The sequence below is a fragment of the Artemia franciscana genome, chromosome 16 (genome assembly GCF_032884065.1).
Source record: "Artemia franciscana chromosome 16, ASM3288406v1, whole genome shotgun sequence".
NCBI classification, from domain to species: domain Eukaryota; kingdom Metazoa; phylum Arthropoda; class Branchiopoda; order Anostraca; family Artemiidae; genus Artemia; species Artemia franciscana.
The window spans coordinates 27,763,325-27,787,794 of NC_088878.1; the positions used below are offsets into that span (position 1 = coordinate 27,763,325).

Genomic DNA, 24,470 nt, shown 5'->3' on the forward strand with positions numbered 1-24,470 from the left:
AGATTGGTTAGAATGGTGAAATTCAGGAGAAAATAATAGACTACCTAGATTTTGGATTCTTAAGGCAGCTTATTTGGAGAGCTTGCAGGACGGCAGCGTCATTTGTGGCCAAATCAGGTCAAGAAAATACTGGATCTTTGTGGCCTTTCGGAGTTGTGGAATGAAGGAAAAGGTCCAATATGTGGTAGCATGTGAGTATGGAAGCAAGTCCAGCTAACCCTAAATGACCAAGAAATCCAAGAGTGGCAAGCTCATAAGGACCAAGCTATGTCCTTGAGGTTTTACTCCCAAGCTAAGGACTGTTGTGGGGAGGAGGTTTATTTTAAATTTTGGGTTAATACAGAGGATTTGAAGAATTTGTTGTTGGTAAGAGGGGATAGTTTCGATCTAGGTGAGAGAAGGAAAATTTTGGAAAAGTTTTGGCTGGCGGCTTGGCCCTACTTTTGCCCTATGTGTGGATGTTTGAATGAAAACTTATTTCATTTTGTATCTGAGTGTGAAAAGCTGTCTGAATTGTGGAATGAATGTCTTGGACGAGTGTTTGGGAGTGAAACCTGGTTAATTGAGTGGATGGCTGAGAGGGACGCGTGTGCTATTAAACAGTTGTGTAAGTTTCTTCGTTTAGGGATTAAACATAGGGAATAATGTTTGAGGGGATAGCTTGTTACAGTTTCTATGATTGGTGCTTGCTGGTTCATATGTTGAACCTTGGCCTATTTCTCTTTTGTCTCTTGTTACTCTTTTTTTTTCCTAAAGTTGTATTTTGTTCCTGAACCTTAATTGTAAACTGTATTCTGGGATACTATGGCCCGCAGGCTTTTTGTAATAGATCTTATCTTATAAAAATGAGAAGTTCTTAGAGTTAAAAACAATTAATATTTTTTAACTTGAATTAAAAATTATTACTTTCATTGCATCATGAACCGATTGAACTTGAAAAATATTAAATTCAGCTTAATTTTAATACATCGCAATTTGGATTTCAGTTAAAGGTCAAAGCCTTATAACTCTATGGAAGTATTAAGTTTCTTTTGTTTTAAACTACTTTCCATTAATTACAAAATAATTAGGGCTATGTTAGTAAGAATAAAATAGATTAACTAAAAATTATCAAAGATTCATGCTGTGTCCCTTCGGTAAAAGTGGTTCTTTTATCTTTAGCCTAATTTAAAGCAAAAATAGAATAATATTTTTATTTAATATTTTTATTTAATATATTTACATGTTTGGTAGAACTTTATGATTTATCTGGCTAATACTAGATGGCATTGTTTTATCTTATAGGTTAACTTGATTTTAGTTTATTTAATTAATTCATTATTTCATTACTTCATTTGTAATTACTTTGTTTCATAACTAATTAATTACTTTTTCATTTGTAAAAAATTAAATAGATTTATTACTAATTAATTCTAAATTACGGTTTAATTAATTGAGCAATTGATTGATTACATTATTTACTAATTTATTTTAGTCTGATTCACTAGTTACCCACAATTCGGTATGTAGGGAAAAATCAAGAAAAAAACTTACGTTCTTGTTGATAGGGATCGCTTATGATGAAGTTCAAAAATACGTCCTTTTCATAGCTCCTTGTGGGCTTTACAAGTATGACAACAGTTTTCCTGGAATTAAATTAAACACTTACAAAATCATTATTTATTATCATTCATTATTTATTATTTTTATCAATCATTATCAATCATTATCAATTTTATCAATTATCATTACTATTTTATCAAATATTATCAATTATCATTATCAATCATTATCAATTATCAATCATTATCAATCAATCAATTATCAATCATTATCATATTATTATCAATCATTATTTATTATTTTTATCAATCATTATCAATCATTATCAATTTTATCAATTATAATTACTATTTTATCAAATATTATCAATTATCATTATCAATCATTATCAATTATCAATCATTATCAATCAATCAATTATCAATCATTATCATATTATTATCAATCATTATTTATTATTTTTACAAAATATTATTTATTATTTATTACAAATCTTCATTAGTAATCACCAGGGCCACATATTGCCATACACAGTATCAATTCGCTGTACTACCACAGAGCGAGTGGATTTATGGTTAATATCAAATGTACGTGGTATCAAGGCATTTTTCAGGGCTTTGAGGATTACCAGGTTTACACTTCGCTCGCAGAAACTTTTTTGTCTTGTAAAAAAGTAACCCTAATAAACATAAACAAAATGTTGATCCGTTCTGTAAGGTTTCTCTGTCCCCCCCCCCCAGAATCAAAAATCCTGGATACAATCTTTCATGACGATTAATTCATAAAGGGGTAAGAAACGGTATAACCTCCGTTACCAAAAACGGTAGCGGAGGTTGTCCTCGGAGCTTTTATAAGAGTGTGTCTAAAACAGTGGTGAAATCTCTATATTTCACGATTTTTAGGAATTTTAAGCTGATTAGAGTGGAGGAGGAGGATTTTTGTCTCTGTTGGAGTTCTTGAGAAGATAATCCATGCTTAATCATTAAAGTAAGATTTGAAATGAACAATTTAAATTCATGGGGGTGTATAGAGGGTGTTGGGGGTTAGGTACCATTAACTTTTAAAATAGAATCGAAGAAAAAAAATCAAACCCCCTAAAAAAAATCAACCCCCCTAAAAGCCAAGTAATCTTAATGAAAATGAATCCAAAGATTTAGCGTATCAAAAAACCCTACTACAAAGGTTTCAAGCTCCTATCTACAAAAATGTGGAATTTTGTATTTTAGCCAAAAGAAAGATTACGGATTGGTGTTTATTTGTTTTTTTTTTCCCGAGTGATCGTACTGAACCGATAATCCTTGAATATCGGGAGACGGTTTATTCAAGCTTTTTTTAAGTTACCAAAGAAATTTAAAGGAAATTTCTTCTGAGGAGACTTTCCACGGAGAGAATTCTCAATGGGGTTCGAAGTTTCCAGGGGTATTTTTCAGTGGAAACTTTACACTGGGGAAATTTGTCAGGATTCCTATAAAAAAATTGTCTTTATTTGTTTAACTTTCTCTTTGCTGCCTCAGTTTCCCATCTGCAGATATTAATGGTAATTGTCCGGGGGAAAGCTTCAATGGGATTGGAGTGTCTAAAGGATCTTTCGTGGAAAGGGAGTCATATTTCATGGCATTTTCTTAAAAAATGGTCCGAAATTGAGTAAAAAAGACAAGTTTTTTCATCCGAAAGTAAGAAGCAAAATTAAAACTCAAAACGAACAGAAATTATTACGTATAAGAGGGCGGTTGTCCCCTCCTCAGTATCTCGTTCTTTACGCTAAAGTTTGACTCTTTGTCCAAGTTCTTTAAGAACGACTCCTGAAATACGAGGGTTGGTGAATTAACACAATATGAAGCTTGTTCAAAAGTGCCAAAAAGCTTTAGCGTGAAAAGCGAGGTATCAAGGACAACCGTCCTCATATACGTAATAATTTATGTTCGTTTCAAGTTTTAATGTTGATCCTTACTTTCAACTGATTTTTTTTTTATGTAATTGTTTCGAAAGCCTGGTATCCCAGGCTTTCTTTTTTTTTTTTTTTATCCCAGGCCCTATTCTTGAAATAAGGAACAGATATGTAAGAATACAATCTTTATCTTAGCTTTTATTTATTTGAAACTTGTTTTATTTTTTATAAAAGTTTTTTTTTTTTTGGGAGGGGGGAATTAATAGCATGAAAGACTGTTATATTATCGTGACATCCTTTATCACCTTTCCCATAGATAATAAAAAAATAATTTGTTAAAGAAAGGTTAAAGACATAGTTTCTGTAAACGTCTTTACACTTTAAAGCGGGTCTGGAGATCCTCTAGGACCTGTATAAGCCATTACATTCTGGCTGTGATTCTCTACATATACTATAGAGAAAACCTCCTAAAAATTAATGATGATAAAAGTATCTGACATCAAAATAAGTAACTATTAAATATTATATTAAGCTTTTTAAAGAAAACGTATGGCAAAATAAACCAAGAAGTTTAAATTTATAGGTTTTTATTAAAACAAGGATGTGCTGTTTTGCGACGTAGAACAAATTTTGCAACAAAATGGCTCACTACAACGCTAAAAGAGGTCCTTATACATGATCTAGGAACAAGGGTGTATCATATGTCGTCTCAAAGCCAACCTTTGGTCGTATAGGTGTGTTCACATTAGAAATTGTAATTTTTGAGAACCCTATCGAACGTTCGGTACTTGTCTATTAAACAGAACACCTTTAATAAGTGAAAATAGTTTAATACTAATAAAATATACCAAAACATGATGATAATATATAACTTTAGAAACAAAATTATGGACACTATGACAAAGAATTACGGAAAGTCGGGCATACAAAGCGCTTTATATTAAATACCTAACTGAACATAACCCCGAACCCCTCTTATATCAAATAATTAATTAAAATATAACTATATCATAGTTTTCTCACTCAAAATAAACCAATCAAAACAGTTTCAAACTGGTCTTGTTTTTTGTTAGACACAGGGGCGTCATTTGCTATGGATCAAGGTGGGGGGTAGCTGATCCCTCCAGACCCAAGTCTCCCCCCCCAGAACTAGGTTTGCCCGCCCAGCTTAAATTTATTTTTTGTGTACAAAATTAAGATAAGACTGCATAATTCAAGCATCCAGAGAAACAGGTCAGTTTTCTTTAGTATATCTTTACATTTATGTTACTATAGGACTAAATTTCCAGTTTTCACTGTCATTTTTACTTGATTTTGGAAAATTGGATCCAACTTTTCCCCTTCCCCTCCATGATTTTGACGAAATTACGCCAATGGTTTAGATAGCACAAGTCCTGAGGATATTCTGTTTAATAGACAAATATCAAACATTCCTTAAGAAGGAACATTTTCTTTCTTGCTTTAACTGTGTCATTGATGTGTTGAATCTCCGAAGCAGATCATGATTGAATGGGGAGGGGTAATGTTGCAAGGACAGATTTAAGGAAAATTGAAACTTCTTGGGAGGGTGTAAGAGCGAGACCTTGAATAGATTGAGATGGAGGTGGAGCGTGTGCAGCTGTGTTGGCCTCAGACAGCTTGATGCAGCTGTTATAGCAGTAGTAGTAGTTGTGTTGAGTAAATCGCAAATTGTCGATGTGGAAGTGACGAAACCGAGCCAAAGAAACTGAGAAAAATTAGAGCCAAATTGATTATATGGCTGTGTTTAATATAACGTTGTAGTTGCTTGTTAAAGTGCACGTTTTTTTATACTCCATCATCTCTTTTATATTTGGAAACAGATTTTCAATTGAAATGATTTAAATTAAATTGAAAGGATAGAGAGTCGTGCCCTTTATTTTGAAAGCTATTTTGTAATAATTTAAATTTTTGACCCTGCTATTTACTCTGATTAAAAAAAAAAAATTTATAATTTAATCAAACGTAGAACGTAAACAATGCTTCCCATATTTATTAAAGCTTATATTTAAAATTGAATTAAATTAAGCCAAGGAGTATAGAGTCAGATATAATAGTATAGCATATATATATAATACAGTGCAGAAAATATAGTATATTATATTATAGTATATTACATATATTATATTATATATAGTATATTATATTAGTATATATTAGTGTTTTATAATATAGTAAATTATAGTGCAATTGTATATTATAGTGCACCTTAGCAAGCTATAGCATAATAGTCAAACTTACGCGAGTTCCCCTTCTTCAAAAACTATATCACCACTAATGTGTTCATAGTCAACTCCAGGAGTTGCCGTTCCTTCTTCGGTATAGTATGGTACAATAATCCTGTTTTTGGCTCCACCACAGCGCATTATTTTGACTTCAAATGACCCAATAGACTCATTTACAGTTTCTTCACGAGACGTCAGGCTAAAGATACCTAAAAATAACAAGAGTCAATAACGATAGAAAGGACTTGGTTTGGAAACCTGATGAAAACCAAGTGTACCTATCCCATATTCCTCAGGAGGAAGATCATAAGAATTTTCTCTCAGTAGGCGGTGTAATGATTTGGAAAAATGAATTTGAGACAAGGTCAGATCTCCCATGGAGACATTGGTCATATCTTTCCGTAAATAGACGGATTTTTGACGTAATTCCTTAAAATAGGTTTATTACGTTATATTAGGTTTGTTAGGTTAATTAGGGTTATGTTTATTTGTTCGTCAAAGAAAGGCAGTGTGGTCTTGGAACAAAATACCTAATTTGAGGTATTTCGTCAAAAATACGTTGTATACATGGGGAGATATGACCAATCAAATACAATAAATTCAAAAACACTCCTTTTACAATTAAAAGACGATTAAGTCGCCTTTATTAGAGATTCAACTTTCATTCGGGCAATATTAAAGATGAAAATTTACAACTCAAGACTTTGGATGAACCGAGTTATTGAACTCACTCAGACAAATCAGGTTAATTAACCTCAAGTTATTATTTTATTCTGTAAAATATGTTAGTTTTAATTTCAATGCTTTAGTATTTCTGCTGATGAAGATAGCTGTTTGTGTGGTCGAAATATCCAGATTTTTGTATCTCTTTTCACTGTCTAATAAATGAACTTATCCTAATTTAAACGTTTATTTTTCACTTGTATGTCAAGGGGTATTACCCCAAATACCTCCTTTAAAGAGCTGTATTTTGATAAAGAAAAATAAATAAAGAACTTTGTGCGTTTCAGTATAGAAAAGTTTGTTTTTTCACATATCCACAATAGAAATAATTCATTCAACAGGGACACAAGTTTTGATATCCCTACCCCTGCGCTGTGATTGATCAGGAAAGAATTTACGGAATTGAGGTATTGCAGTGATTATAGACAGTGAAGTGTTAAAGACAGTGACAAAGTGACAGTTGACAGTTAAAGACAGTTATAGACAGTGACAGTAATACCATAGACAGTGAAGTGTTAGATACCAAATACCATAGACAGTGAAGACAGTGACAGTGACAAAGTGACAGTGACAGTTAAAGACAGTGACAGTAATACCATAGACAGTGAAGTGTTAAAGTGTGTTTCTATTTTGTGTATATTGCAAGCCCGCATCAATGATCTGCAAATCCAATTTCAACGGAGACATGTTAACCTGTTTCGTACTGACAGTCTTCAGACTAGAAGCCTTCAGACTCCCCTGGTCAGCCTCCTTAGCAATCGCAACTTACTGTCCAATCCATATTGTTACAGACAGGTTTCGTAAAACTTTTATCCGCTTTATTCTGAAGCACCTTAATAATCATTCGTGATTGTCTCCTTATCAAAATTGACTCCTTCGTCTCTCTTCCTTTTGATGGTGTATCGCCACAAAATGTTCCCCTTCTCATCTATTGCTGTTTTTATTTTTGTCTATTTGTAATGTTTTGTAATTTAATCCCTTCAGCAATTATCAAGCTTTCTGATTCACCCTTTATCTTTGATGATTTTGCCTTTTTATTTTAAACCTTTTTAATTTTCACGTGTTGACTGTTTATTTGACTTAATGTAACGTGTTGAGTGCGTTAAGTTGACTTAAGATACTAATTTAAAATTTTGTTTTCTTTACTTTTACGTGACAAATAAAGCGAATTCGGCTCTTAGAGCTTGTGATAGCCTTTTGAAAATAAATATTATCTTATCTTACCTTGCAGAATCGGCACACTGATTTATTGGCAGAATCTGCCAAATTGAGATACTCATTCATCCAAGAAAATTCAAAACTAAGCTGCTTTGGCGCACAGCCAAAGCAGCAGTGTTACTGCTAGCTGAAATGCGCTTCTATAGTAGAAAATAAAATAAAAAAATTAAAGAAGCCTATAAAAAAAATCCACAGAAGAGGCAGTTTGGTGGTTGCTATAAGGAAAACAATTGTACAGCTGCGGATTTTGCTAGGAAATGTTAGATGGCGTTAATTTCATTTCTTACAGACCAATTTGAGTTTCATTACTTATTTTTCAGTTTTTTCACATTTTTTGGGGTTTAATTAGAAGTTTTGCTACGTGAAATTTTAAATCACATGTTCACACCAAAACTGTCGTGACAGTAAGCGGTAATAAAATGCAATCAGTAATAAGTAAAATGCAATTACTGGAAAAGGTATCCTGAAAGCTTATGAAAACTTCCTGCCGGTTCTAAATGAACAACTCTTATCAATGTCGAAGGCTACCAGTAAAAATAGTTCCATATAAAATTCAGTATTCGGGATATGTAATTCGGGATTTATTATAAAATTCGGGATATTTCCAGGGATAAAAAGGGGTGGGCAAATGCCCACCCCAGATTTTCCAGGGGGGCCCATGCTTCCACCACAAAGGGCCCTTTCCCGGCCACAATTATCCATTATGTCCAACATAATCCATTCTGTTCAAATGAACGCTTATTAGTCAAAGAGCGTCCCTCTCCTACATGGGTAACCCTAAAAAACATTGTACAGGAAAATCTTCCCACATTTTCAAAAGCTTGCCCCTCTTCCCAGGAGCAAATCTTCAACATTTTCATTGGGGGGGGGGGCAATATGGGCCTGTGTTATATAGTAATTTTTGCTACATTGTTGAGGGGTGACCAACCCCCTCCCGCAAACGACGTCCCTGCCTCAGAAACAAATTACGAACGTTTCAGCCCGCACAAGACAAAACTGGTTTGATTGCATCCTTATGCAAAATCTAACATTTATCTTACATAATTTTTGAGTAATCACATTCCGATATCGACTAATTCAGATCAAAGAATACACTGATTTATCTTGTTATCTGACGAAGATTTCTTAGCACGAGGTACCCTATGAGGTGCACATGATTGTCGTCACAACAATAACAAGTTTCAAAAGTTCCTTAAGGGATTAGGATAAATGGGTGAACCGCGCTTTTATAATGCTTTTACCTATATTTTTGATTGCTAAACGACCCTTGGGGTAATTACGCTATTTGCTATTAATCATTGTAAACTTTGAAAGTAGGTTAGATTCATAAAAAAAGTCTCATGTTCTGTCAAATGCCTCATGCCCACCCCAAGATTTGGCCCAAATGGCGCCTCTGCTTAAGATCAGTAAAACTTAAACTGAATATGCAAATCCAGCACGAAATGAACAAAAATCTCTACAAAGAAGAGTTTGGGTTTTGTCTCCTTCTTTCACTATAAGTCTAAGACCTACTGCGTCATTCTCAAAGTCCGTCATATCAAGGTACCAAAGTATTACGGTAAAGAAAGGATCAAATTTAACAAAGTATCAAAGTAAGCAAAGTAACAATAACCAACTAGTATAACTTACAGCCCTTGTACTGTAAATCAAAGTTACCACGTAAATCACTAAATCCAAGTATCAAAGTAAATAAAATATTAAAGAAATAATAAATAAGTTCCAAAGCTCAGAGCCTATTCCCCGGGACTTGGGGGGGGGGGGTGTCAACTCCGGAAGCATAGTTATTTGGCCTTTGAACTATTTTTAACAAAATGACTCTCTCCAAATTTTGACCGGATGCCCTTATGGAAAGTGGGGCGCGGTCTAGTTGGTCATTGATCCCTTTTGGCTCTTAAAAAAGAGCTAGAAGTTTTGACCTCCAATCTAATGAGCCCCCTCGAAAGTTAATACGACCACCCCTTCCAGAGAACATTATATTCTGATAATGTGCAGCTCACATAACAATCCTTTCCCCTGGGGCTAGGGAAGATTGCTCTACCAACTAAGTTATAGTAACTTGAATTTTGGACTATTTTGAAAAAAATGACTATTTCTAAATTTTGATAAGATGTATTTGGAGAAAAAAAGCACACGGGGGAAGGGCTACTTACTTTTTGATCACTTTTGATTCTTATGAAGTTACAACTTACATAAGTTACAATTCTTGTCCGGGTGCTATTGAGGATTTCTCAACCCCTAATTTAAAGTAGTCTAAATTTTGGACTATTTTAAACAAAATGGATATCTTAAAAAAATTTTATCAGATATATTTAGGGGAAAAGGCGTGGGAGGGTGGGGGGGAGGTAGATACCCTCTGATCACTTTTGATTACTCTTAAAATGTAACTAGAATTTTCAATTTCCAATCAAATAAGCCACCTCTGAAGTTTATATGACCACACCTTGCATAAAATCTTACATCCCCTCAGGGCATAGCTTACAACACTTGCCCTCGGGTTTGAGGGAATCTGTTATTCCTGGAGTTTCCGTTATTTTATCTTTCAACTATTTTGAACAAGATAGTTATCTCAAAATTTTGATTGGATGCATTTGGGGAAAAAATAGCCTTGGAGGGGCTAGTTGCCCTCCGATCACTTTTGACTCTTGAGAAGGGCACTAGAAATTCTGATTTAAAATCGAAAATGCCCCCTCTGAAGCCTCTACTACCATCCCTACCATAAAAGCCCTATATGCCCCCAGGGCACATTTTACAACACATATCCCCCGAATTCTGGGGGGGGGGTTCCCTCGAGTTTTTGTTATATTATATTTGGTCTATTTTGAACAAAATGGCTGTATAAAAAATTTGATTCGACGCATTTGGAAAGAAGAAGGTAAGAAAAGAAGGAAAAGAAGGTCTTAACTTAGAACGCCTGCCCCTGGGCCCTCAGGGGTTGTATCGACAACGTAGTGAACTGTTTTTGAATAAATTGAAATATCAAAATTTTTATCGGATGGGTTTGGAAAAAATGTGCGGGTATGGTACTAGTTACCCTCTAGTCTCTTTTAACTCTCAAAAACTGGACTATAACTTTCAATTTCCAATCCAATGATGCCTCTCAGAAATTTATACAAGCATTTCTTCCATAAGAACAGTATATGCTCCCAAGGTGTAACTTATAACGCCTGCTCCAAGGCCCTGGGGGTTTTTGTCGACTCCGGAGTTTTCGTTCTGTGATCTTTCAATTTTTTTTTAAATGGCTATCTCAAACTTCTCATCGGATGGGTTTGAGGAAAAAAGGGCGTAGAGGGGGGACTAGCTGCCCTCCCATGTCTTTTGACTCTTAAAAACTGAACTAGATTTTTCAATTTCCTGTCAAGTGAGCCCTCTCTGAAGTTTATACGAGCATCCCTTCCATAAGAACCATATATGCTCCCATGGCATAACTTAGAACGATTCCCTCTGGACCCTGGGGGGCTGTATCAACACTGGAGTTTTTGTTTATGAGCTTTTTAAAAAAAAATTGCTATCTCAAAATGTTTATTGGATACAATATTTTGATAAAAAAAAAAGGATTGAAGGGAGCTAGTTGCCCTCCGATAATTTTTGACTCTTAAAAACCTTACTAGAACTTCCGATTATCAAATGAATGAGCCCCTTCAAGAATTTATGCGGTGACCCCTTTCATATGAGTGCCTCTGGAAAAAAAAGAATTATAACAAACATTGGAGCCGTATGGACTTTACTATAGGCAACTCTATAGCATGGGCCCTGGGGGGAGGGGGGTGTCTACGCCGGAGTTTTTGTCATCTGATGTTTGAACTATTTTTAAAAATATGACTATCAAAATTTTTATCGGAAGGGTTTTGGGGGAAAAGAGCGGGAAAAGAGCGGAGAGGGGCTTAGTTGCCTCTGAATCTCCTTTGGCTCTTACAAGATAAACTAGAAAGTGCCTCTGGAAAAAATAAATAAATAATAAGAAATCCGTAGCGTATGGACTTTACTATAGGCAACGCTATAGCGTTGCCTTTGAAATGTGAACTAGAACTTTCAATTTCTAATCAAATCAGCCCTCTCTGAAGTCTATACAAGTATTTCTTCAACAAGTGCCATATATACCCTAAGGGCATAACTTAGAATGACTGCCCCGGGCCCTGTGGGGTTGTGTTGACACCAGAGTTTTTGTTATCTGACTGTTGAACAATTTTATCGGACAAGAGCTTTGGGTTTCCATTCAAATGAGCCCTTTCTGAAGTTTATACGAGCATTCCTTCCATAAGAACCATTAAAAACCATATTTGCCCCAAGGGAATAACTTACAACGCCTTCCTGCGGGCCCTGGGGCGGGGGTGTGTCGACCAACACCGGATTTTTCTATTATATGACCTTTGAACAATTTTCTTACAAAATGGCTATCTCAAAATTTTTATTGGATGTATTTGGGGGAGAAGGGTGTAGAGGGGGGAGTCCTTCTGATCACTTTTGACTCTTAAAATGGCACTAGAACTATCGATTTCAAATCAATTGAGCCCCCTATGAAGTTTATGCGCCGACCCCTTCCATAGGAAGTGCCTCTGGGGAAAAAAATAATAGTAATAATAAAACATTGGAGCCGTATGACCTATACTATTGGCAACGCTATAGTGTTGCCTCTCATTACTTTAGAAAGGTGTTTTTGCGCCATCTTCCTCTCTGTAAAATGTAGTAAGATACAAGTTGCCATCAAATACAAAAAAAAACTAATGGAAGAAAACGATGGGTTTGAGTCATAAATAGTTTCTATAAATGATTTAAATTGTTAGAAAATCAAACAGTTGAGGGGTAGGAGAGGGGGGGGGCTCTCTTTGAAATTTTTTGAATAAGAGGAAACAATGAACAAAAAGACAATGATGGTAGGTTGCAGTATATGAAAATTCTTTTGAATTGAGCTATTAGTAAGCCCCCCTTCTTTTTCCTACCAAACACTAAAAAGGCTTTACTATGCCCGACAATAGTGACAGTCTTCTTAAATAATTTTATCTGTATTTCTTTTAAGTATTTTTTTAAGATAGTTTTTATTATGACTATGCAAAATAATGCAAAGATCATACCTTTTATTTTAGTAGTAAAGCTGTTATCTTTGCTATGGGCGTTAATGTATCCAGCCAATAACTAGGATGAATGGTGTTTATGTTTTTTTAAGTAGAACTTTGACTGATCTAATTTCCGTGTAAAAACTTATTCGAAACCAGCAACAGCCGAATTTTCAATACTCTTAGAAAGAGCAATTTCATTATGCTATTGATTAATAGGCAGTAATTAAAAAAACGCGAAGAGTAATTAAAAAAAAAACAGAAATTGTTCACGTATAAGCGGAGCTCCTAAGCCCCCACAGCTTATGTTGAAGGTGAGCGCAGTACTCTCTCTATAAGAAAAGCTGTGAACCCCACAAACTACTTTTTTCCTTTATATTACGGTCCCCTTGGCCCAGGTACTTACAGCTTTTTCAAGCTATTCAGAAAGAAAGGCTTTTGGCCTTTTGTAGCCCGTTTTTTGGCCTAGTTTTTGGAACAGATAGTATTTTTCTCTATTTTCACTTCTGCATTGTGGTCCCCTTGAGCCTTGGGACTTAAGCATATAAGTTTAGAGTAAATCTAAAAATAGCTTTGAGGCCCTTTTTCAGGTCCCTTTTCTAGGGGGGAGGGACTTGCTTATGAACTATTTCTTGTGCATTATTTTCTCTTGCTTTCCCAAAGAGCTCCAGCTGCAAGCTTTGAATTGAATAGGCAAAAAAAGTGTTAGATTTCCCGCTTTCACTTAAAAAAGGTGTGCGTTTTTCAAGGCTCAGGAAATCACCCCGAAGAGTTTCGGGTGAATGGGATAGTCAGGATCATACGAGTTCAGCCTATTATTTTATCCTAAAATTCTCCGCAATAATAAAAAAGCTAGTGCCCCGTCAGCATCAATATTGTGCGCCTATTCCAAACATAACCCCCCAGCAAAAAGAAAGGTTGGGAGCACATCAACATATATTTAATATGAAGGACTCCCCCCCTAACTTGAAACATTTGGGCCAAAAATTGCACATCTTAGGCCTCAGGTAACCACCCCCTTCCCCAACCCAAGAAAGAGAATTCACCGACCTCCTTCATATTTGGTGTCAGACTATTCAATACTCTATAGCTGTCAGTATAATTGTATGAACAACCTATAACAACCATTAATTTTATTTGAATTCTGCATGTTTGGGGTAGGAGGGGTAGATCATCATTCAACGATTATGAATCTGAAACTGGGAGGTTGATTTCACAGCTATTCGATAGTTTTAAGTCGATTAAAAATATCAAATTTTTTTATTCGACATCAATTAGACAATTAGACTATGGGCGGACCAAGATTCATCTGTACAGAATAGACAAATGTAAGAAGTAAGCTGTCTGTTTTAACAATGGAAAAAATACTAGCATAAAGGAAAAGAAAATATATCAATTAGCTACTGTTGGCCCTTTGGCCTAATCCTTTGGCCTTGAAATACTCTCTGGATTCATTAAAATACTGTGCATTGTTTAAACTAACCACCTCAGTTTCAAATTAAATCATAAGTTGCGTATAACTTTGATATGGTTGTTATGGTTATTTACAACATAATTTTTTTTCCTACTTCACTTAAACACTGAACTTGGGAGGTGAGTTCACAGTTATTTGATAGTTATAAGTCGATTGAAAATATAAAAAAATTTCTAGTTTGCCTCTGAATATCAATATCAAGAAAATATCAAAAGGAAAATTTAATAACATGAGGAATTATTATTTTACAGTACAGAAAAAACAGAAACCAACACTTATATCGTTGTTTTTAATTAAAAAGGGCACTAAGACCTTAATTTTCTGTTATGTTCACCCCTCTCCCGATGTTGAACTATAATTTAAAAAAAAAAAAAACAGAACCCTTGCTACTTTGGAAAAAATGCAGGTTTTATTTTATTTTGTATTTATAGATGTTTGGAACCTCTCGTATGACTCACAGCCTGTTGCATTTTACTATATAATTTCACTTATGAGCAACCAATTTTTGTAGGAAATTTCGCTCTTTTTCTGAATTGATACAAATTTTCGTATCCTGGTAGCTTGAAAGGGCAACTTATAACTTATTAGCGCTAAAAAGGATTATTTTATAAGACATGATATACAAATAATTCATTTTAAGAGATCTGAAGAAAATGAAATTGTAAAAAAAAAGTCTAGTTAAAAAAGTCTTAAGCTACCTGAATGATCATCATCCAAGATTAAAACAGTTGCTACAGAGGGAGTGCCAAGACGAATGTTCTGCCTTATCAAATCAGGTTGATCTTCAGTGGGCATTTTAATGTCAGATGCTGAATGCCTTAATTGTGTCCTGGAAAAACTATTGGAAAATTGTGAGTCATCATTTCTCCTGTGATTTTGCAAAGGGGTCGTGGGAGCACTCGAGCCCCTCCTTTCCTTCTTGTGTTGACCAGAGTTTTTTAAGAGGTCAGGCTTAGATGTCTTTTTACAATCCACTACAATACCAACATCATCTTCAAATTCTTCGTTATCATATCCACACACTTCAGGTATAATAGACAATCTCTTTTTAAGGCAAGCCATGTAGCTATATTCAAAACTGATAGTACGGACGTTTTCAAGTTGCACATGAAAATATTTATCATCCTCAAATATATCGTCATCAATGATACGAAGGACGATTGGTTTTCTCTCTTCACCGTTGGAAAAGACCAAAGTGCCCTTTTTTGATTCGTAGTCAACACCAGCGGTTGCTGTACCATCGTCTGTGTGGAAGTCAACTAAAACAGTACATTCTGCAGACACTCCTTTGCAGAAAACAGTCACCTCAAATTCTCCAACATTTTCCATGATGGAGTAATGACCAACTTCAAAGCAGACTTGGATCCCTTGGTCTTCATTGTGAGCTTCTGTGCAGGAACTAACCCTCCCAAGGTCTTGAAGATCAGTCACCGATTCCTCTCGAAGCCTTTTAAAGAAGCTTGTTCTTGTGGTTAATTTTTTTGTAGCAAGTATACGCTTGAATACTTTGCTCTTAGTTCCACATCCAATGAGCTGCTTGCATGCCATTATCTCTAAACTGGGCATATCCAGGTGAGGATATTTTTTCCTCAGGTTACGGATGATACAGACATAAGTTTTACGAAATTCATTAAAGTCTTGCGTCTCTTCATCAGCAAAACTATTGTAAAAACTGTGGTCATTTGTCTCAGACTCAAAACTAGCTTCTGTTTGAACTATGACTCCCTCATTTCTACCGACTCTATAGCCCTTTTTTAAAAAGTCATGAATCAAAACGTATCTATCTGCAAAATAGGCACTTATAACAGTGGCTGGAAAAAACAAAAATGTTACAGTAGCTTCCCAAAGCTCAATTTCTCCATATGAATTTAAGCACAATATTACGTACATCCAAAAATAAGCGAAAATTGACCACATCGCAGTTACAAGAAAGACACTTACATGTTTTATTGTCCTATGCTCACTGGAAGGTACAATGAAAATGCATAAACCTATAATGAAGAACATATTGAAGGCGGCGGAGCCCAGAGTCGAACCTGGGCCAAGATCACCTGCTTCAAAATCATTTCCGATAATTTCAATACTGGATAAGAGAATCTCAGGGGCCGAACACCCTAATGTTAGCAGGGTTAAGTTAGCAACCGTTTCATTCCACACTCGAACAACTACCGTCTTTACTTCTTTCCCAGTCTTGACTTGAACTTCGCGCTTAACAGATGTGATCATCTGAATGGAAGACATGAACTTATCGCATATAATATCTAATCCAAGGAAAGAGTAAGCGAGACACAGGATATATACAACTGCTCTTACAGCAGTTTCACTGTTTGTCAAATCTTCTATTGGAAGCCAAAGGGGTATCAACACCCCTGACTTGCATTCTGATGTTGAGTTTGAATCTTTGCCACGCATAGTTTGACTGCAATAATTCAAAAGATGCTAGGTTACATATTTTAAACGGCAGTGGACAGTTCTTGTAATGACTACTGTTTATTTGTCTGTTAATGTTCGGTTTACTTTTAGCAAGGAAAGCATTAGGGCCTTCAAGGAGTCGCATAAAATTAAGGGAAGAGTGGAGTAAAGCAAAATATATATTTTTAAATCTAAGAAGGGCATTTCTTCTTCTTTTTAAATTTTTTAAATGAAAATACAAAAGAAAATTCAATAAAAATACCAAAAAGGGCATTTTTTCCAAAGGGAGATCTTTGGGACAGGTAAGTGTCTCCTTTCCCTAATTTATGTCAGTCCCTTCAAGATAAGGCAAGCAATTTTCATAGATATTATTAATTTGACTTTTAAAGAATTTGTGAACGTGAATAAGGGAGAGTGGAGGGCCTTCAAGGGCCTTCAATGAGTCGCATAAAATAAAGGGAAGAGTGGAGTAAAGCAAAATATATATTTTTAAATCTAAGAGGGGCATTTCTTCTTCTTTTTAAATTTTTTAAATGAAAATACAAAAGAAAATTCAATGAAAATACCAAAAAGGGCATTTTTTCCAAAGGGAGATCTTTGGGACAGGTAAGTGTCTCCTTTCCCTAATTGATGTCAGTCCCTTCAAGATAAGGCAAACAATTTTCATAGATATTATTAATTTGGCTTTTAAAGAATTTATGAACGTGAATAAGGGAGAGTGGAGGGAGAAAAATACGAAGCATCAGGGAAAAAAGTGTTTCAATGAAGGAATAAGATATTGCACCACCCTCTCTTAGGGAAAATAGGATGTAAGTTTCCTTTGAAAAGACTCACATAACACCTTTTGAATTAGAACTGTCTATTTTTATCACACTACTTAATCGGATATTAAAATAGCACTGAAAAAGTGGTATATAATTTATGACAAATTAAATGTTTATACACTAGAATTATTCCACGCCTAAAGTAGCGCAGTTGTCATGTGGTGTCCACGTATAGTTTTTTCATGCAAAGGCATTAATGAGTATAGTATTAGGAGCATTAATTAGAAGTAATTGAGAAATAGGTTTAAACGAAAAAATATAAAGCAAGTATTTCCGTCCATTTGCCTAAATTGAAAACATGAATAATTAAAACTTGGAATTGCTTGCAGGTGTACTATATCAATTGCATTTTTACATTTAGACCACGTTATAGGCCCCTAAAATGCGTTTATCCTAACCATAGCATACTTTTACGTAAAGGGGAAGGGTCATTAGTATGGCCTGAACCTCATTTTTTAAACACCAAAGCTTATGTATGTATATAAGCATGTATATATTTATATATAAGTACATATAAATATATGTAATATGTAAATTTATATATAAATACATATAAATCAAATGAGCACTTAAACAGATCTCCGTTATATTCCAGTGCGCCAATAGTGGCGAAGAAGAAAAAAAGACATATAAATACTACCCATCCAAAAAAGTGATTTCCCTTGTTGTTCAAGCCAGGGGGCAATAAGTATTTTGAATAAGGTTTTCAGCCATGGTGATTTCAATGATGCACCGTTTTCGATCCGACACCATTTTTAGGGTCTTCAGGCTACTTGCTAAGATTCCTATTTATTTATTCATCCAATAGCTTGTAAGCTAAAAGCTACTAAGCATTAAAGAACACATTATTTGTTTTCATAAAAGTACTATAAATCTGTATTCAAAATAAGATTTTACTATTAGCCTAAGACTAATTTATATAATGGTAACCATTCCTGAATTAGCTAAAAAAAAATTCGCACTTACCAGTTTTTTCAACTTTTTTTTGAAATTTTAGTTACAATAGGCCGAGGTTCGTTATTCACTAGGTTACGGCTACCACTGTTATCATGATGGCTAGTGCCGCTTTGCTTCCCTTGAAATAAAGTTTACTATGAGGCATTGCTGGTAACATCATTATCACCTGCACCAAGTTTCTTGGAAGTCTCAAGTCACTCGACAGAATAAAACTGCTACAACTTATATGGCTAAGATACACCAAACATATGGGAAGTACCCACCTTCCAAAGATGGTATTTGGAAGCTGTGTACATGGCTCTGCCAAAGAGGGCTCCCCTCCAAATGAGATGGAAAATAATTTTTCGTTGCCTACAATGCTTTATCTTGTTCATCTGGTAATAGATGGAAGCAGGGTTGCCACCTTTAGGGATTTGTCACTATGTCTAGTGATTTTTTATATTGCCTACATACAAAAATCACTAAATCAGCATATAAATCACTAGATTATTGAAGAAAATCAACAAATCAACTAGAAACAGTGTGCCAATCTTATGACCGCTTTTTTCCGTTTATGGGTTACCAAAGTTGACATTTTTCTTTTTGATTTTCTCCAATATCCACTCGATCCCAATGAGGGGACATTTGGGATACCAAAGAACAAGAGATACAATCATTCAGAGTTTTTGGTGGATAGGATTGAAAAAGGATATTTTAACTTTTTTAAGGAATGCGAAGATTGTCAATTAGTCACATACAAAAAGCCAAATGAAAAAGTTTCAATGAAAAAGTGCTCATTTTCGGTACACCTTTTGAGAGAATTTCAATAGACATTGTAGGTCCACTCCCAAAACCTAGCGCAGGAAACAGATTTATTTTAGTTATTAATGATCTGGCTACCAGCCGTCTTTTTCGGCCAACCGTCTAGGGCTAAGAGAAAAGCAGGTCGTCCTTCTTCTGAGGTGGGGGAATGTCAAAGATTTAAAGGAAATGGAACTTCCTGGGAGGATGTAAAAGGGGATGCTCTGAACAGATTGGAATGGAGGAGGAGCGTGCGTAGTTGTGTTGGATTCAGGCGGCTTGGTGTTGCAGTAAGTTGTTAGTAGTAGTAGTAGATCTGGCTCCAAGATACCCAGACGCTCTCCCAATGCGAACTGATAAATTACCGGAAATAGCGGAAGAATCAGCAAAGTATGTCTTACGTTATGGAATACCAAAGGAAATTTTAACAGATAATGGAACCAACTTTATATCGACATATATTCGAAAATTATACAAAATTCTCGGCATTAAAAAAGTATTGACTACTTCGTTATATCTTCAGACAAATAGAATGACAGAAAGATTTAACGGAACACTAATTAGGATATTGCGACATTTTGTAAGAGATGATGTAAATCGATGGGACAAAATGCTTCCTTACGTCCTGTTCACATATAGGGAAATCCTACACCCGATTAAAAGTTTTCTCACCATTTGAATTACTATACGCGACAAATCCTAGAGGGATATTGGTATTAAATATTTTGAAGGAATCATGGGGAAATGATGAAAAAAAATGAAGAAACCGTGATAACACATTTGATATCGCTACGAGAAAAATTAAATAAATACCTTGAGCTTGCCAAGCAAGCACAGGGAGAATAAGCGAAAAAAATAAAAACATGGAACGATAAATCAGCCCGCATGCGTGCGCGGAAGGGGATAAAGTCCTCATATTGCTTTTGGACGGCAATAATAAATTGGAAGTAAGATGGAAAGGACCATTTAAGGTAAAAAAATGACGTAAATTATGCGGTAGAATTAGATGCGGTAAGAAAAAAGGAAGAAGTTTACCATGTGAATTTACTGAGGAAATTCAATAAAGAGAATGAAAAGGGAAGCCACAAGCTTCGCAGAAGCACTGCCTCATGATTCCAACCTCAGCAAAACGACGAGGAGAGGCCCCCTTGGGTACAATAGACCCAGCGGTAACACATATAAATGCCTTTGAAAGAGTTTTGAAACAGATCTGAGCCAAGCTCAAAAATACCAATTAACTAAATTATTTACGGAATTTGTTGACGTATTAACGGACCGAATCAGAAAAAACAGTTGATGTGGCACATAAAATAACAGTAATGGAAAACAAACCAATAAAACAATACACTTACCGAATACCAAAAGCTAAAAGGCAAGAAATGAAAAAATAAGTAGACCGAATGCTTGATTCATTCTATTTATTTTCAAAAAAACTGCAAAAAAGAAAAGATTCAAAAAAACTGCTTTCACTGCACTGTTTGGGTTATACCATTTTAGGTATATGCCTTTTGGACTAAAAGGGGCGCCAGCACCCTTCCAAAAACTAGTAGATTATATCTTAAAGTCTGTACCATATACAAGAGCCATCCTGGATGACATTACAGTTTTTTCGAACTCATTCAATGAGCATACAACCCATATGAGACAAGTTTTGATTAGGCTCAGGGGAGTAAGATTGACCTTAAAGGTGGAAAAATATAAATTGCTAGTCACAAACAGAGTATCTCGGACACAAAATAGAGAACGGTATTATAACCCCACTAAGGGAAAAAACGGAAAAAAAAATTAGAAACACGGAGGTCTTAAATACAAAGAAAAAAGTTCGGTCATTTTCGGGACTGGCGGGATATTACAAAATTTATACCAAATTTCACAAAGATTGTTGAGCCTTTGACAAAGTTAAGAAAAAGGGTGTCTTAAACACCCTGAAATGGACCGAAATAGAACAAAATACATTTGATGCACTTAACGCTGTTTGTAGCGAAAGAATACTGAGAAATCCAGATTTTTTATTGCCAATTTGTGCTGCAAACTGATTGATTGGTTAAGTGAGAAGTTACATAATATATGCTATATCTTAATAACAATGAAAAATCAGGAATTCAACTTTTAGCGAAAAAGAGCATATGCAGTTATGCAGTTTTTGATAGTACAAATACAAATAGTTGTCAAAAATATTGGGGCCAAAATCTACAATACATAATAATATGTTCACCCTGATGTGAATGGTAAATCCAAAAAACTTCTTTTTGGATTTCGACATCTAAATCTAAATCGTGAGTGTGTCGTTGGGATGCTAGAACAAAGATCCAGATCGTTTACTTTAAAATTGTTGCCAATCGAGGCAAATATAATCATATTGCCCTTGGAAGGCTTTATTCTACTTTTTCAGATCATTTTGTTCTTTACCTTTCTGGGCTTTAATCATTTAATCCGCAAGGATCAGTTCTTGGTCCTATATTATTCTTGATATTTGTAAATGTTTGGTGAACCAAACTCTCTAAATAATTTTTGCTGGAATACATAATAGTATGTTCACCCTGATGTGAATGGTAAATCTAAAAACCTTCTTTTTAGATTCGACATCTAAGATGATATTGCCGATTCTGACTATCTATACCCGCTTAAGGAGCAGACACTTCTGCACATATGACTCAGAGGAAAACAAAATGGCACCGGAACCAGTTATTTCAAAAAGCGAACCATCAGTATTGAATTCAAAACTCCTGTCTCATAAAAAATGTGGCTTAATAAGAGTTAAGGGAGTAGTTTTCACTTCCATGCCTTTGATACTTTAAAGTGTTCTAAATAGATGGTCAGGATTGCGTTAAAATGTTAAGTATTTAGTATTCAACTTTTAACGAAAAAAGAACTCAATAAGGTACTAGCGGGTAATGAAAAAGTTCATTTTAATGTAGCTTTCAATACCTATTAAGCTATTTAAAATTCCTTGGTTTATTTCCATTACAACTATTCATTGGAAAATCACCTTTCCTCCTTACAGGAAAAATTCTCTCTTGGTTGTCTTGTGTATGTGCTGTGTCGTATTCATTACTTATCCGTACATTGTATTATAGCAAAACTTCTATAGTATTTGCAATATTTTTGAGCGTATGTTTCATACGTATTTACAACAGAGGTAGTACTTGAATTAGTCTTTTTTCTTTACTGGAAATTTAAAATTGTCACTCATCCACTCATACAGAAACAAATCGGAAAAAATAATTCAAAAAAATTAGAAAAAACAAGGTATTTGTAACTTACGAACGGGTGATTGGATCTTAGTGAAATTCGATATTTACAGGGATCTTGTGCTTCAGAGCTTTTATTTCAAATCTCGAACAGATTCGGTGACGTTGGGGGGAGTTATAGGGGGAAACCGGATATCTTGGAAAACGTGAAAATGGACAATTCAAAAGTGATGAAAAAGTGGTCAAAAGTGATGGACATTCAAAAGTATTTAATCTGCATTACACCTAGAGCACAATTATTTATGACACTTCGTACTAAGCTAATGATATCACTGGGTTGGAGTTGATTGCAACATGATGATAGTTGGACTTCAATTGAACCACTATTAGATTTGGTAAGCTCGGAAATACATGATAGATGAGAGACAGTGTCAATAGTGGGAGTTTCACCGTTGGAAGGGTTCTTAATTCACCTAATTCATCTGTCACAGAAATCTGGGGAAGGGACATTTAAACTGCACCATTTAAGCTGCAGACATAGGTTTTTAGCCTTTTCATTAAAGAAAATGACTTTTCAACACATACTGTAGAAGAGGGAATGAGACAGAAATGCGGAGTAATATATGAAGGCTGGAAAATATGCCTCGCTTATACTCAACCAGGCTCGGCACAGCCGTTTTTGGAAAAAGACAAGGAGCTATTTTCAGCCACTTATTCTGCCATAGTTGAAGCTCAGCCTTCATGGCGGATTCCAAGCTGATTAGATTTTATGCATATGACTTGATCAGTTCTTTAACGTCACGAATAGGCTCTTTTACAACAAAAGATAGCAGGATTCCGTTGAGGACTTTCAGAATAACTTGTGCTTCGTGAATCGAGTGATTGCGAGTTGTTGAACAAGTGGGATGAAAGAGTAACCCGATTATGAAAGTCTATGTGCTTTTCTGCCAGGATACCATGTGGGATGTTGATGACATTTCTCTTTCGTGGCATGGTAATGGTGATTTCCAGTTCTTAGCATATGTGCGTGACTTCCAAAAACGTCAGACCAAACTTCTCCTCCGCCTTATTTGGGTTGGTGAACGAATAGGATGAAGAGAAACCTGGAAGTAAAAGTCTATGTCCTTTTCTGCCGGGATATCATGTGGAATGTTGACATTGCTCTTTCGTGGCACGGCAATAGTGATTTCCAGTTCTTGGCACATGCACATGACTTCCAAAAACAGCTGAGCAAACTTCTCCTCCGCCTTATTTTGTGTATCTTGAAAAATTTACGTCACACTTTCGACACACCGAGTACACATAGGCATATCGATGTTTTCTGACTGCAGCAGCTTAGATAAATTCAGTGTGTACCCCAGAAAAAAATTCATCACAATAAGTCACTATATAGTCCGAGCTCAGGGTAGTCTTGAGCAGACTTCCGGCTTTTGACAACGCCACGGAATCCCCATTTGTCTCTATGTCTTCTAGGGCCTTACAGATCAGAACAACTAACTGCTCTGTATCGCATCGTGTCTTTCGACCCATAGAAATTTCACACATTCCTTTCAGATTGACTTCAGTGAAAGTTTTTTAGACAGCGTTTCGCTTGACACTGAAGTGAAGGAAATTGCTTCATGAATAACCATCATACAGTGCTTGATGTCAGGGATCTTGTTCAAGTCCGTCAATACCAAGTTTAATTAGTGAGTGATACAGTGAACATACTTGGTAAGTGGATATTTTTTTGTAGAGACAAAAGCCTGGGCTCCTGAAAAATGCCACCTCACATTTGCATCTCTATCATACCCTTGTTTCCTGCATAGTTTCATATCAAGACCAAGTTTCTCTATTCGAATTAGGATAAATTTACCTAGGCTTTTACCTCGCAAGTCTTCAACAACAGCAAACTTCCCTCAGCTGAAAAGTTTCGGTGTTCTAAATTGAAGCCCTAGAGCCATCTGTTCCTTGCTTAATATGTCGATTGTCTCGTCCGTCAGGATGGTCAAAAAATGAGACATTTAAACTTGATCAACAATCTTTGCACTAATAAGGTATCCATGAATATCAGATAGTTCGTTCTGAATTCCAGGACTGTACTAACACATTTTCTCAAACACATCTTTCATTTGATAGCGTAGCAAGGTCGTAAAATTTTCACCGCTTTTTACAGGGCTCTACAAAG

At 35.4% G+C, this 24,470-nt stretch overlaps 1 protein-coding gene across 1 annotated transcript in view; it reads right to left on the minus strand.

Annotated features, from left to right (window-relative positions):
• Window positions 1-17,431, minus strand: part of LOC136037307 (sodium/calcium exchanger 1-like) — a 62,461-nt gene extending 45,030 nt beyond the window's left edge. The window contains exons 1-4 of the mRNA XM_065719958.1: window positions 17,386-17,431; window positions 14,838-16,558; window positions 5,690-5,882; window positions 1,534-1,625 (exon numbers count right to left, since the gene is read on the minus strand). Of these exons, the coding sequence (XP_065576030.1) occupies window positions 1,534-1,625; window positions 5,690-5,882; window positions 14,838-16,551 (1,999 nt within the window). The 5' untranslated portion in view covers window positions 16,552-16,558; window positions 17,386-17,431. The remainder of the gene's footprint in view (window positions 1-1,533; window positions 1,626-5,689; window positions 5,883-14,837; window positions 16,559-17,385) is intronic.
• Between the last annotated feature and the right edge of the window lie 7,039 nt (window positions 17,432-24,470).